The sequence below is a fragment of the Hyalella azteca genome, unplaced genomic scaffold, assembly GCF_000764305.2.
Source record: "Hyalella azteca isolate HAZT.00-mixed unplaced genomic scaffold, Hazt_2.0.2 contig6269, whole genome shotgun sequence".
In the NCBI taxonomy this organism is placed as follows: domain Eukaryota; kingdom Metazoa; phylum Arthropoda; class Malacostraca; order Amphipoda; family Hyalellidae; genus Hyalella; species Hyalella azteca.
The window spans coordinates 125,753-139,009 of record NW_025936434.1 but is presented as its reverse complement, the minus strand read 5'-3'; the positions used below and the strand labels follow the sequence as shown (position 1 = coordinate 139,009).

General features: G+C 41.6%; 1 protein-coding gene across 1 annotated transcript in view; it reads right to left on the bottom strand.

Annotated features, from left to right (window-relative positions):
- The window catches only part of LOC108682865, a gene marked incomplete at its 3' end in the record, with an annotated part of 12,570 nt that extends 3,063 nt beyond the window's left edge, over positions 1-9,507 (bottom strand). Inside the window, 3 exon segments of the mRNA XM_018172111.1 lie at positions 7,747-7,857; positions 8,215-8,347; positions 9,246-9,507. Of these exon segments, the coding sequence (XP_018027600.1) occupies positions 7,747-7,857; positions 8,215-8,341 (238 nt within the window).
- Between the last annotated feature and the right edge of the window lie 3,750 nt (positions 9,508-13,257).

The window sequence follows — 13,257 nt, the reverse complement described above, 5'->3', positions numbered from 1 at the left end:
GGGGTGAGGTGATGCAGAGTGTCCAGGATACGGGGTGAGGTGATGCAGAGTGTCCAGGATACGGGGTGAGGTGATGCAGAGTGTCCAGGATACGGGGTGAGGTGATGCAGAGTGTCCAGAATACGGGGTGAGGTGATGCAGAGTGTCCAGGATACGGGGTGAGGTGATGCGATGAATTTCAGAAACGGGGCTATACGTTCAAGTCTCCCCTCTTCACTCCTTCCTATGTATCTTACCCAACCCTTCTCAACGTCATTCTACGCCAGCTCTCATGTCATACGTGGCCTTACCAAGTGCTGCAATAAAGACTACGTGGAACTTCGACTGCCAGTTGCCGGAATTCACGTGTCTGTACTTAACCCTCTTATTAGGGATTCGAGACTGCATCCCATACTCGTAGCTTGGGTACGAGGCTGGAATACGTGACTGTAGTTTAAAGGAGGAGTGAGAAGAGTTGAAACGATACTTGGGTAAGGGTGAAAAGGGTTGACTGATGCGTGAGGAGAGGTGAGAAGGGTTAACTTGATTGGTTATGATTGTGATATGCCTGTCACAAGGTGGGATTAGAACATGGTTAACAGTATTGTATATATAGTATATAACATAGTATATAACATTATTTTTATAGTGCAGTCGTATATCGTATATTTTACACGATATATTACAGTATTTTTATAGAATATCTTGTAGTTGCCTGTAGAAGAAATAGTTTTCAACTCGAGCTACTCTAAAGTTGAGTTAAAGCTGTAGTAACGGGGCTGCAGAAAATATATAAGCAGTAAAGTTTAACATAATTAAGAGGACATTTTCATTAAAAAAGTAAAGAGGAAAGTTCATATAGAGGACCGATTGACGCATTAATGATGACTGATGTGAGCAAAATTGACATTATCTTGCTAAATCAAACGACCAGGCACTTATTTGGTCATTTCATTAAGATATATCTAGTATTTTGTGGTAATATAGATGATAAATTAATAGTTTTTATGACCAGTATTGCAGGCAAGCGCGTAAACAAATAGTTCCGGTCTGTTGATTTTGCAGCAGTGAAGTAATTCGTGTCAACGAATTGATTTTAAACAAAAAATAGTGGTAAGCATTGCAGTTCGACGGAGCGCTATTAATGTGATTAGCAAATACTTTCCAATTTATTGATGATATTGCATTGTTAGACACTAAATTGAATATCTAGTATATAGACATGCAGTTAAGAGTGGAAACTGTAGCCTTGATTTAGTAACACTAGGCTGAGTAGAAACTAGTGGAAGAAATTGTGAATACAAATAATAGAGATGAGAACGTTGCAAAGAAGCATTAATCACGAAACTGACATAACTTAATGTGACTTATGATCAATAGACTCTATTGGGAATATTGTTCATATGTGGTTAGTTCATTCATCATGGATATTGATCATTTCAGAAATTGTAATCCGAAAATAAAAGTTAAATCAATTTTTTTATTTACTTATAAGACGACATGAGAAGTTGAGCGAACATACAAAGTAGAGGTGTGCAGGTAAGAGTCATGCCTTAACTAATTCAGCGAATCAAACACAAATGTTTAGATACATTTGTATTAAATTCTTTTGATACCCGGATGCTCTTGCACTAGATACTCTACACTAGATACTTTGCACTAGATACTTTACACTAGATGATTTACACCAGATACTTTACACTAGGTACTTTAGACTAGATGCTTTACACTAGATGCCTTACACTAGATACTTTACTCTAGATGCTTTTGACAAGATACTTTAACTAGATGCTTTACACTAGATGCTTTACACTAGATGCTTTAAACTAGATACGGTACTTCACACTAGATGCTTTACACTAGATACGGTACTTCACACTAGATGCTTTGCATTAGATGCTTTACACTAGATACGGTACTTCACACTAGATGCTTTGCACTAGATGCTTTACACTAGATACTTTACTCTAGATGCTTTACACTAGATAATTTACACTAGATGCTTTACACTAGATAATTTACACGATATATTTTACGCTAGATAATTTACGCTAAATACTTTACACTAGGTATTTTACGCTAGATACTTTACACTGGATTTTTTACGCTAGCTACTTTACACTAGATATTATACGCTGGAGACTTTACACTAGCTACTTCACACAAGTTGCTTTGCACTAGATACCTTGCTATAAATATTTTTTTCCTAGACACTTTTGCCCTAGATACCTTGCCGTAAATATTTTTATCCTAAATTCTTTTGCGCTAGATATGTCGCGAAAATACTTTTGTCCTAGATAATTTTGTCCTAGATATCTTGCCGTAAATTGCTTTATCCTAGATACTCATGTACTATAGATACTTCGCCGTAAATAATGTTGTCCTTGATGATTTTGTCCCTGGATGTTTTTACCCCAGAATGTATAACAATAGAAGCGCTAGTTTGAACTCGAAGTCTACGGGGAAGTAGAAGCCAAATTGCTTGGAAATGACAAATTTGTATTTAATTTGGAAAATGCCTAATTGAAGAAGGTCAATTTAAATTAATCTAATTTGATTAATTAAACTAATTTGAAACGACAAATTTTCATATACTGGTAAATTATCTGTAACAGCATTAAATTCTGCATAAAATTGTTAAGTTCCGAACCGAAATACTATACATAAAATATCATTATTTATTGGTAAAAATATGCAACTATCTGCCCGCAAAACACATAGATATGCTAGTGGCCATACCACCTTTTTTGACCTCCCAATATACTTCAAATATTACAAATATAAAATAGAAATAAAATACAAAAAATTGAATTAATGTCCCGTATGATGCTGCCGGCTACACATCCCGTAACACGCACAGCCTGTTGGGTACACATCACCACAAGATGTGTCCAACATAACAGAGGTGTTTGTGCGTGTGAAAACTTATATATTAGTGAGCACTTGATACCTTTAACACAAGGTCGTTTTGCTTTCCAGCCCAAACTTCCAGGTATTGGTAGAAGTTAGGCAGTCTCCGTTAGCAAGGGTTGGAGCTTTGGCGTTAAGCATAAGGAGTTAAAATTCAGTTTGATTTTAATATCTTTATTTATCGATACCTGCGGCAGCTATAATAACAACTTTACCGACAAAAACAGCTTAAAAACATAATAACAGCAGCAGCAACAATAACAAATTTATTTGCACAAACAAAACACATTGTTGAGACTATACAACAATACAACAATAATTGAGACAACAATACAAAAATCAAGACTATTGTATATTGGATGATCCAAGTAACATCAGCGTGTTTAGACCCGCCCACCGGAGCAATGTACCACTATAACATTACACATTCAATAGTACATCACTTAGGTAGTACACGTGTATAGCAAGATATGTACAAGGCACGAGAGTTAACTTAATAACGCAACCTGAGTTCTTATTGTTCTTCAGATGGATGGTTCGATTGTAAACCAGATGGCCCAACTCTCCATCTGATGATCAAACTGTCCATCTGAATCTGACTGGCTTACAGATGGCCCGACTGTCCATCAAAAGATCCCACTGTCCATATGATGAACTCAATGTTCATCTGATGGCCCGACTGTCCTTCAGATGGCCAGACTGTTGAGGTACTGCGTGGCCTGTTCCCCCGTCAGAGGACAGCTGGGGTACGCATGGGTACAGTCGTGCCCCCGCTTGCCCGTGTCCGCGGCCACCACGTACCCGTACCTCGGGTCGTGGGGTCCACGTACCCGTACCCCGCTGCGCAGGAATAATTATTTATTTAGAATAAATAAAGTAATTATATTAAGTAAGCCAATTATTTCAACACAGGAAAGACGTCATGATGTGACATGACCTTTGACCTACAATAATGGTGTTCATGCAGATATTTATTACTAAATGCATATTTTGGGTTGGTTAGTGGTTCTAAATAACTGTTTTAAAGATTTATTCAATAGTGTTCAGAAGCAAAAAAAAAAATACTAGGAACGGAATTTGCAAATTTTAATTCATTGCCTGAAGTTATTGGCTAAGGGAAGCACTTCGGCCAGCAAAGATGTCGGGTTAACCGGCCCAGGTAATCTGCACCTGAATATATATCAATTTCCATAATTGAATCTTGTTCCTTAGTATTCAGCCTTAACAATTATTTATTTAACCTCATAAATTATTTTTGTTATTTTAACATCATCTTTTTTAAATTTTGGTAATTTAAAGATTGCATTTTTAAATATACGTATGTAACCCTGACCTGAACATAGCCTTGACACTGCGCTCAGTGTATGTTAAAGGTACTACAAAATCTTGCTCCTTATTCCTTAGCAATTTATTTATTATTTTTAAACGTTCAATCAATATTGATTTTAGGTTGAAATGCTGAACAACCAAAATTAAACGTCCGATCAACGTCGAAATCTGACTAAAACTAGAAAGGAAGGAAAACAACCTTATTTCAACGTTGAAAAATGGTCGATATCGGTACGTTGAATGTTTGGCTATTTACCAGCATGAAACTAATGTTATCACACCAACTTTGAATGAAATACATATACTGTATATAAGTGCACGATTAATGACCAGAGAATATTCGCAGTTCAATTTTCAAGGAGTCGAACAATTCTTTAGCTTATTTCTATTGCTCATGCACGCGAGCGGCCGTGGTCAAGGTTGCTAAGGCGTCGCGCGGTCTCCAGCGATTCCGGGTTCGAATCCTGCCACGGACGAAAAACAGGTTGGGTCTTCAATGTTGATTCGATCAGAGAATTCGATGTTGCAGCAATGTCGTAGTAGTAACATTGATTCAACGTTGCATTGTAACGTCAGTACGACGTTCCATGAGAGACGTTGCTTCAATTTTCATTCTAAACCTATTTTCACCCCGATCTCAATGTCGGAATGCGTAGTTGTTTCAATGTCGATTCAACCATAGAATTCAACGTTGCAGCAACGTCGTAGTAGCAACATTGATTCAACGTTGAATTGTAACATCAGTACGACGTTACTTGAAAGATGTTGCTTCAATTTTCATTCTAAACATCCTTTCACCCCGATATTAATGTCGTAATGTGTAGTTGATTCAAGGTTGATTCAACCACCGAATGCCCGCTGGGTTATTACTAAATATCATATTTTGGGTTGGTTAGTGGTTCTAAATAACTGTTTTAAAGATTTATTCAATAGTGTTCAGAAGCCAAAAAAAATACTAGGAACGGAATTTGCCAATTTTAATTCATTGCCTGAAGTTATTGGCTAAGACAAGAACTTCGGCCAGCAAAGATGTCGGGTTAACCGGCTCAGTTAACCTGCACCTGAATATATTTTAATTTCCATAATTGAATCTTGCTCCTTAGTAGTCAGCCTTAACAATTGTTTATTTAACCTCATAAATCATTTTTGTTACTTTAACGTCATCATCTTTAAATTTTGTTAATTTAATGTTTGTATTTTTAAATATATTTAACCCTGACCTGAACATAGCCTTGACACTGCGTTCAGTGTATGTGAAAGGTACTACAAAATCTTGCTCCTTATTCCTTAGCAATTTATTTTAGATTTGACTTTAAATCTTTATTATTTTTTAACAGCAACCTTTTTAAATTTTGTTAATTTAAATTTTCCCTTTATAAATACATTTAACCCTGACCTGAACATGGCCTTGACACTGCGCTCAGTGTATGTGAGGGGGCGGGGGGTGTCAGTGTAGAGCTGACACACGAGCTTCAGGCCGCACCCCAGCGGGTCCATAGCCGCCACCATCCCCACCACCTGCGTCTGGGGGAGGGAGGGTGTTGCTGGGGGACTGTCGGGGACTGCTGGGGGACTACTGGGGACTGTTATGGGACTGCTGGGGACTGTTAGTGGACTGTTGGGAACTACTGGGGACTGTTAGTGGACTGTTGGGAACTACTGGGGACTGTTAGGGGACTGCTGGGTACTGTTAGGGGACTTTTAGGGACTGCAGGGGAACGGTTAGTGGGCTGCTGGGGACTGCTGGGGACTGCTGGGGGACAGCTGGAAACTGCTGGGGACAGGAGGCCTAGGGACAGAGTGCTGTAAGACAGGGTTGCTGTTCTTGCTGTGCTGCCGGCATGTGCAACCTTACCCAAAAATGTGGCCTATTCTTTATAATCTACCGTGATCCGCAATTTCAGTTTCTCCTGTTATACAAGTTAGAAAACAATCCTGATATTTCTCCGTGTATGGCGTTAAATGTACTAGGCATACTTCTCACTTTAACCTATAATTGGTTAGGCTAACCATTCAATAAGCTCACTCTAACACTGAAAGGCATGCCACTTCGATTAGTTACGAGCGATAGAAATGTTGATTGTTAGTAATATTTTAGCATTTTCTAAGAAATGTGAAACTCGCAACTATTGTCTCTGGAAATCGAATATCAGTGAGCAAACATCAAACAATCATGAAATATTTTTAAGTGTTTGACATTTCCTATTTATTATAGTATTACTGCATGCCATCGACACCAAACGCGTGTTCCGTAGCCGTTATTTACGCCGTCAACATGCCATCTTCATTTCTTCATTACTTATGCATCAAAGTTAGACGGAGAAATATTGGACATTCAACGCCAGCCTCTGACGCCAGGCAGAAAGTCTTTCATATCGCATATTTGCTTATTGAATCTGTAATAAAATTTATTTCGTTACTATTCGATAGCGGACTTTTGGTCTTCACAACTCGCAATGGGGCAGTCTTTTAGAGCCCGACGCCTTCGGGATGTAAACGAGCAATCTCTTATAAATAAACACAATATATCTGGCGTTACTTAAAGTATTTCTGTTGTTAAATTACTAGTTCGCACTCGGAGGGGAGCGTCTCCCATCAAAAAGATGAGCGACGCCATGCGCTTGTCCCTCACCAAAAGCAGACGGGTGAGGGCACGCTAGCAGAGCAGAGACATTTACTCGCCATTAACTCAAACAACAACGAAATAATAAAAATAACATGGTTGCAAACCTCTCATCCTCGACGGTGGGGTTCACCAGGGGAAGGTCCTCGGCCTCCCGTATGGACCGTCGTCTGTGGTAGCCGCTCCCGTAGCCACCCCCGTGGTGGTGATGGTGGAGGTCGTTGTAGTGGTTGCCGCCGTAGCCGTCATGAGTCAAAAATGGCCACCGCCTGCACCGAGCTGTCCCACTAATAACTTTAAGAAGAGACCTGGATGGTTTAGAATTTAGATTAATATGAGCAGAATTAGATTTAGGAAAAGGTTTCGGTGGATTATAAAAATGTCTCGGTATATTTTTTAAAAGATCTTCACTATCAGGGCTGGCGTGTCTTAAGGATTAAGGACTAAACGAATGGGACAAAAGAGTTGTATTATCCCTACCGCTGCTGAGTAGAAGAAATCTGTGGAAGGAATCAACTGCAGGATGCTGTTGTTATCGGCGGTCGGCACGGAGTGGGATGATATTGTAATGAACTAAACCAAATAATTGTAGCATTATTATTTTTTTCACCCCGGGGGTGAAAAAGACTAGCATGAATGATCGATCATAAAACTCTAGGACGATGGCGAGGAACTGTGAACAAACGTGTTTCATGTGCGCTGACATGATAGGAATATTTGACTGATGCGTTCGTCATGTGTGGTTGGTGTGTGTAGTTGTCACACAGATGCACACTTCACAATACAACACAAGTTTTATCTCAAAGCAGCTGATCCGCCGTCAACAGCTGCCGTCATAAGGTGATATCTACTTTACGCATCTGCACAAAACACAACTGTCTTCATCACACAGCTGCTTAGCTCACCTCGCCCCTTTGAGCCGACAGACTTGAAGGCTATTGCTGCTATACCGAGTCCTGCTATGCCAGCTGCAGCTACAGCTGCTGCACCTGCAGCCACTGCTGCATTTGCTGCACCTGAGTACAAAAGAATCCCGTTAGTTTGATCTCACATATATCAACTGCATCAAACTCTGTCAGCACATAAACTTTCAGGGGCCATCACCAACTACACTCAGAGAAAAGAAATTGACCTCAGAGTGAGAAATTGACCAAATTCCGATGCAGTTTTCGTCCTTATGTTCGTAGTCCTCCCATTTCGGTCCGGTAAATGGGCATATCAATGCTACGTCCGCTCTCTGCTGGTGTTGTGGGTAAGAAAGAGTGTCATTATTTGGACATATGACCCACTCATTTTTCTTAGTTTAGCATCTTCTGTCTAGTGGATCTTCCTCCTCCCCTCATTTGACCCTCTCCCTCCCTCTCATTACGTACTGAGACCAACGCTGGTGGCGGCGCTGGTGGAAGCAAAACCCCCCAAGGAGCTGAAAATCCCCTCCACCTCCCCCAGCTGCGCCAACTGCAGCACCACCACAGCAAGACACAGCACCCACGTGCCCATCACGCCCTGGGAAAATATGAAAAATCAACATCTGGATCACTTAAATAATAATAATAATAATAATATTAATAAATAATAGCGGTTTCAGCGTTCATTAGGCCGTAGGCCTGTTGCCGATTCTTAACATCGCAAAACATTCCCAGCATTTTGCGGTCTCGAACCCGCAACTCACTGCTACAATTATGCTGTGCTTAACCGCCCGGCCTCTTCGCCGATTCTGACCAGAAACTGGCGCACAGAGCTGGGATCAAACCCGCGCCTCTCTGCTCCAATCCTTGTACTCTGAACTTTAACCACTGGGCCACCCTGGGCCACTTGAATTATTTTTCATCCAAAAATGAAATAAGTTACCTAATTAATAACAGAAAATGACTCTAAAGATTTCTCCATTAATGGGAAACAATCTTACGATATTTGGACTACGCACGAGGCAATGAAAATTGCGTTGTGAGTCTGACGTGACATTTGACACTTTTCCCAGAGCCTCACGAATTATGACGGTAATTAAAATTTATGTCAAAAGCGTATATAATGTTCACAAATGATATTTATGAGAATAAAGATTCTGTTTAGGCTAAATTCCGGCCATTCATTTTATGCCTGAGCCAATCGTTGGTCAATCTCTCGTGTAAGATTATCATGCACACTTGAGCACAAAATGAGATCGATGTCAAATTTTCTCTGAAATTTTGCATGTGCACGTCAAGGGTAAGTCATGAACACACTTTAAAAACACGCTTCCGCTCGGGACTGAACAAGAAGCCTATAATGACTCTACATACTAAGAGATTTGGCCCATGCAATTTTCTGGGATTATTTATGAAACTCTTGGTAATGAGTTTGGATGAATATTTGATAGTAATTGCATTATACCAGTCACCCAACAAGCATGAATTTCTGTTACCGTGACGCCGCTGAGAAGTGACAAACAGGACCTATAACTCGGTGTTATTGGCCAAAACGCTAGCGTCACAAAAACGTTACGTATCCTTTGAAGTTTGATTGAAATAATGCGTTGGTTATTTATAATATGAGAACTTTTATTTATGTTAAAAGTTTTGCATTCCAAAGAGTCTGCATATTATGCAATCGTCATAGTCTATTAAGTTACTAAATGCATTTGGTTATTAAGATCAGGTGTGGGAACATTGCGTGAACACTCAACCGCTGCTCCCGCAGTAATGATGAGGGGAGATAACGACCAGTCTTATATAAGCAACTCCTGCCGCGCTATTTCAGTAATGAGTGCGTTATGACCATCGTAAGGCGTCGTCAGACGTCGTACAGCCAAGCTGCATCCGTCATGTACTAAACCTATAGCCGTCGAACGGCCAACCTAAGGCCGCTGTACGGCCAAACCTCGGCTGTAGTATGGCCCCATCGGCCACGCGGAAGCACGCCTCGATCGCGTCTCCGGACTCCGGTTTTACGGCCCTGAGAAAGCCGGACGCGGCGGTTCCTTCCCTCACGTGGCGGGAGAGGAAATAGAGGATGAAAGTAGTAAGAGGCTGGAGTGCACGGTGGAATGTGAGAGGATCTACTTAATCTACTTAGAAATTAAAACAATGTAAGTAAGACAGTTGTACGAGGGTATAAAGTAGTAAAAATTTAGGATATATAGGACGATGCAATGGAGGGTCAAATACAACCTTCCAGCCTCCTTCTTCCCCTCACCCCCCAATCTTACAACTTCTCAGCCTTAATTTTTTACCCAAAACCCTCATCTTACTACTCCCCAGCCTCATTCTTCCGCTCACCACCCCAATTCCAATTTTACAATTTTCCAGCCTCCTTTTCCTAATCACCACCCTGATCCTATAACGTTCAAGTCTTCTTCTTTCGTTCACAATCCCAGTCTTGCTACTTTTCAGCCATATTCTTCCACTCACCACCCCAATCTTACTCTTTTTCACCCTTAGTCTCCCTCACACCACCACAATCTTACTTCTTTTCACCCCTAGTTTCCCACAATAATATTACTTTTCAGCCATAGTCTTCAACTTACCACACTAATCTTACTAATTTCTAGCCTTAATCTTCCACTCATAATCCTAATTTTATTCCTTTCCAGACTCAGTCTTCCTCTCACCACTCCAATCTTACAACTTTCTAGCCTTAGTCTTCCACACGTCAGCCTCATCTTCTTACTACCAGCCATCGTATTGCTCTCTTCTTGGCACCGTCCCAACTCCCGCCAGGCAGTAAGTGAGGCAGTAAGCGAGGCAGTAAGCGAGGCAGTAAGGGAGGCAGTAAGTGAGGCAGTAAGTGAGGCAGCAAGTGAGGCAGTAAGTGAGGCAGTAAGCGAGGCAGCAAATAAGGCAGCAAGTGAGGCAATAAGTGAGGCAGTAAGTGAGGCAGCAAATAAGGCAGCAAGTGAGGCAGCAGGTGAGGCAGTAAGTGAGGCAGTAAGTGAGGCAGTAAGTGAGGCAGTAAGTGAGGCAGCAGGTGAGGCAGTAAGTGAGGCAGTAAGGGAGGCAGTAAGTGAGGCAGTAAGTGAGGCAGTAAGTGAGGCAGTAAGTGAGGCAGTAAGTGAGGCAGTAAGTGAGGCAGGGTTTGTCACGGAAAACATCTCGCCTTTTTCACGCGTCGTACTCGTAAGCGCAGCCTCGTGCTCTTGAATATGCAATAATGCGCTAGTCCGTGATATTCGTGCTGGGACCAATATATAATAAATTATATTATAATAATATGTTTTAATAGTGCACTGCTACGAACCTATAAGCTTGAATCATATGGAATCTATTAAGTGTAACTGATAGCTGGGCGTGTAACTGGTATCTGGTGCGTGTAACTGGTATCTGGTGCGTGTAACTGGTAGCTGAGGCGTGTAACTGGTATCTGGGGCGTGCAACTGGTATCTGGTGCGTGTAGCTGGTAGCTGAGGCGTGTAACTGGTAGCTGAGGCGTGTAACTGGTATCTGCGGTGCGTGTAACTGGTAGCAGGTGTGTGTAACTGGTAGCAGGTACGTGTAACTGGTGCTGGTGTAAACTGGTAGCTGGTACGTGTAACAGGTAGTTGGTGCGTGTAACTGGTAGCTGGTGCATGTAACTGGTAGCTGCATGCACAAGCATGCAGCTTTACAGCTGTAACTCATGTACTTGCTAACTCCTACTGAACTGCAGTTATGGTAACTCCTACTGAACTGCAGTTATAGTAACTTAACTCCTACTGAACTGCAGTTGTGCTAACTCCTGCTGAACTGCAGTTATGGAATTTTCATAGGAAGGCGGTTACGAAATTCCATCTCGCACCGATGTTATAGAAACGGTCCATGAAGCGGTGTTATGGAGTCTCGACTGCAGCTCCGCACTATAATCGTGACTTAAGATGACTTTAAACCGGCGTAAAGTCCAGAGTGAAAGTGACGTATTTGCTGGTAACGCACGACGCACACGTACGAAAGCGACGAAAGACGTCGACGTAGGAAGGCAACTTCAGAAGGCGACGTACGACGCCGACGTAGGAAGGCACCGTACGACGCCTGTATGAAGACGACGTACGAAAACGACGTACAGCGTGGACGTAGGAAGGCGACGTAAGACGCCTGTATGAAGACGACGTACGAAAACGACGTACAGCGTGGACGTAGGAAGGCGACGTACGACGCCGGTATAAGAAGGCGACGTACGAAAATGACGTACGACGTAGACGTAGGAAGGCGACGTACGACGTACTGCTGCACTCAAGAAACGCGCGCCGCCTCAGCAAACATGGAACTTAATTTCAATCAAAGAGCCAACTAACGCATGTCGAACTTACCTCTTAAAAGATACGAGCAATTATAAATTATAGAGAAAAATTATAAAGTAAAATATACGAGTAATTATTACTCGTAATTACAATTCGACCAAAGTTCAAACTTAATTAACCCGAAAAAAAGTTAAAAAAAAAAAACTTTACTTGTTATGCATGAGAAAAATCTAAAGAGTTTGTGAATGCTGATAGAGAAGGCAAGCGTAGAGGAATGGATGTAGAATTGGTATGAGAAATGGAGGGAAGGAATGGGTGGAGGAATTGGGGATAATTCGGGGATGAATAGAGAGAGGAATGGGGGAGAATTTGAAGGAGGAATGGAGGAAAGGAATGGAAGAGAATAGTGAAGAGGATTGTGTTGAAGAATGAGACGAAAAATTGGAAATAAAGGAGAGGTGGAATAGAGGGGAGTAAATAGAAGTGAAGTGGAGATCAGTAACTCGGAAGAATGGAGGAGAGTAAATGGGAGGAATTGGAGGAATGGAGAGAAGTAAATAGGAATAATTGAGGGAATTAACTAGGAAAAGAATGGCGGGGTGTGAATGGGAGGAATGGATGGCAGGAAATAAGAGGAATAGATGGAAGTAAATAGGAAAAGTGGAGAGAAATAAACAGGAGAAATGGAGAGGAGTAAATAGGAGGAATGAGGTTGGGAGCGCGAGATGTGGCGCTGCAAAAACTTTCCCTACACCGCGCAAGAAAGTTTGTTCTGCGTGCGATCTTGCGTGCGTGCGTAAGGCGCTTGACGTCGTGCGTACGCTAGACGCTGCGACGGCGTACGCAATGCGGCGTACCGTGGGTGACATGCGCCACGGGTTACCGTGGGGTCGGGATGGGGTTGTGGTGGCTGCTGGGGTTGTGCTTTAGTGGAGGCTGGGGTTGTAATAGGGTTTGGGTTTGGGCTGGGGGTTGGTGTTGGGGCTGTCTTCCGTTGGTTTGAGTGTCCGAGTTTGTTTTCGTTAAGTTAGCTCAAATCTATTCTTTATTATCATGTATGATGCTTCAGTACTATCTGGTTGATGGATTCAACGTCAACGTTTAATAATTATCCAATGCTAAGTGAATGCGGCTCTATATTTATATATTTATTATAACTAATATATAACTTATATATATATATTTATATTTATATAACTCAGGCTCTATATTTCCAGAGCCTCTG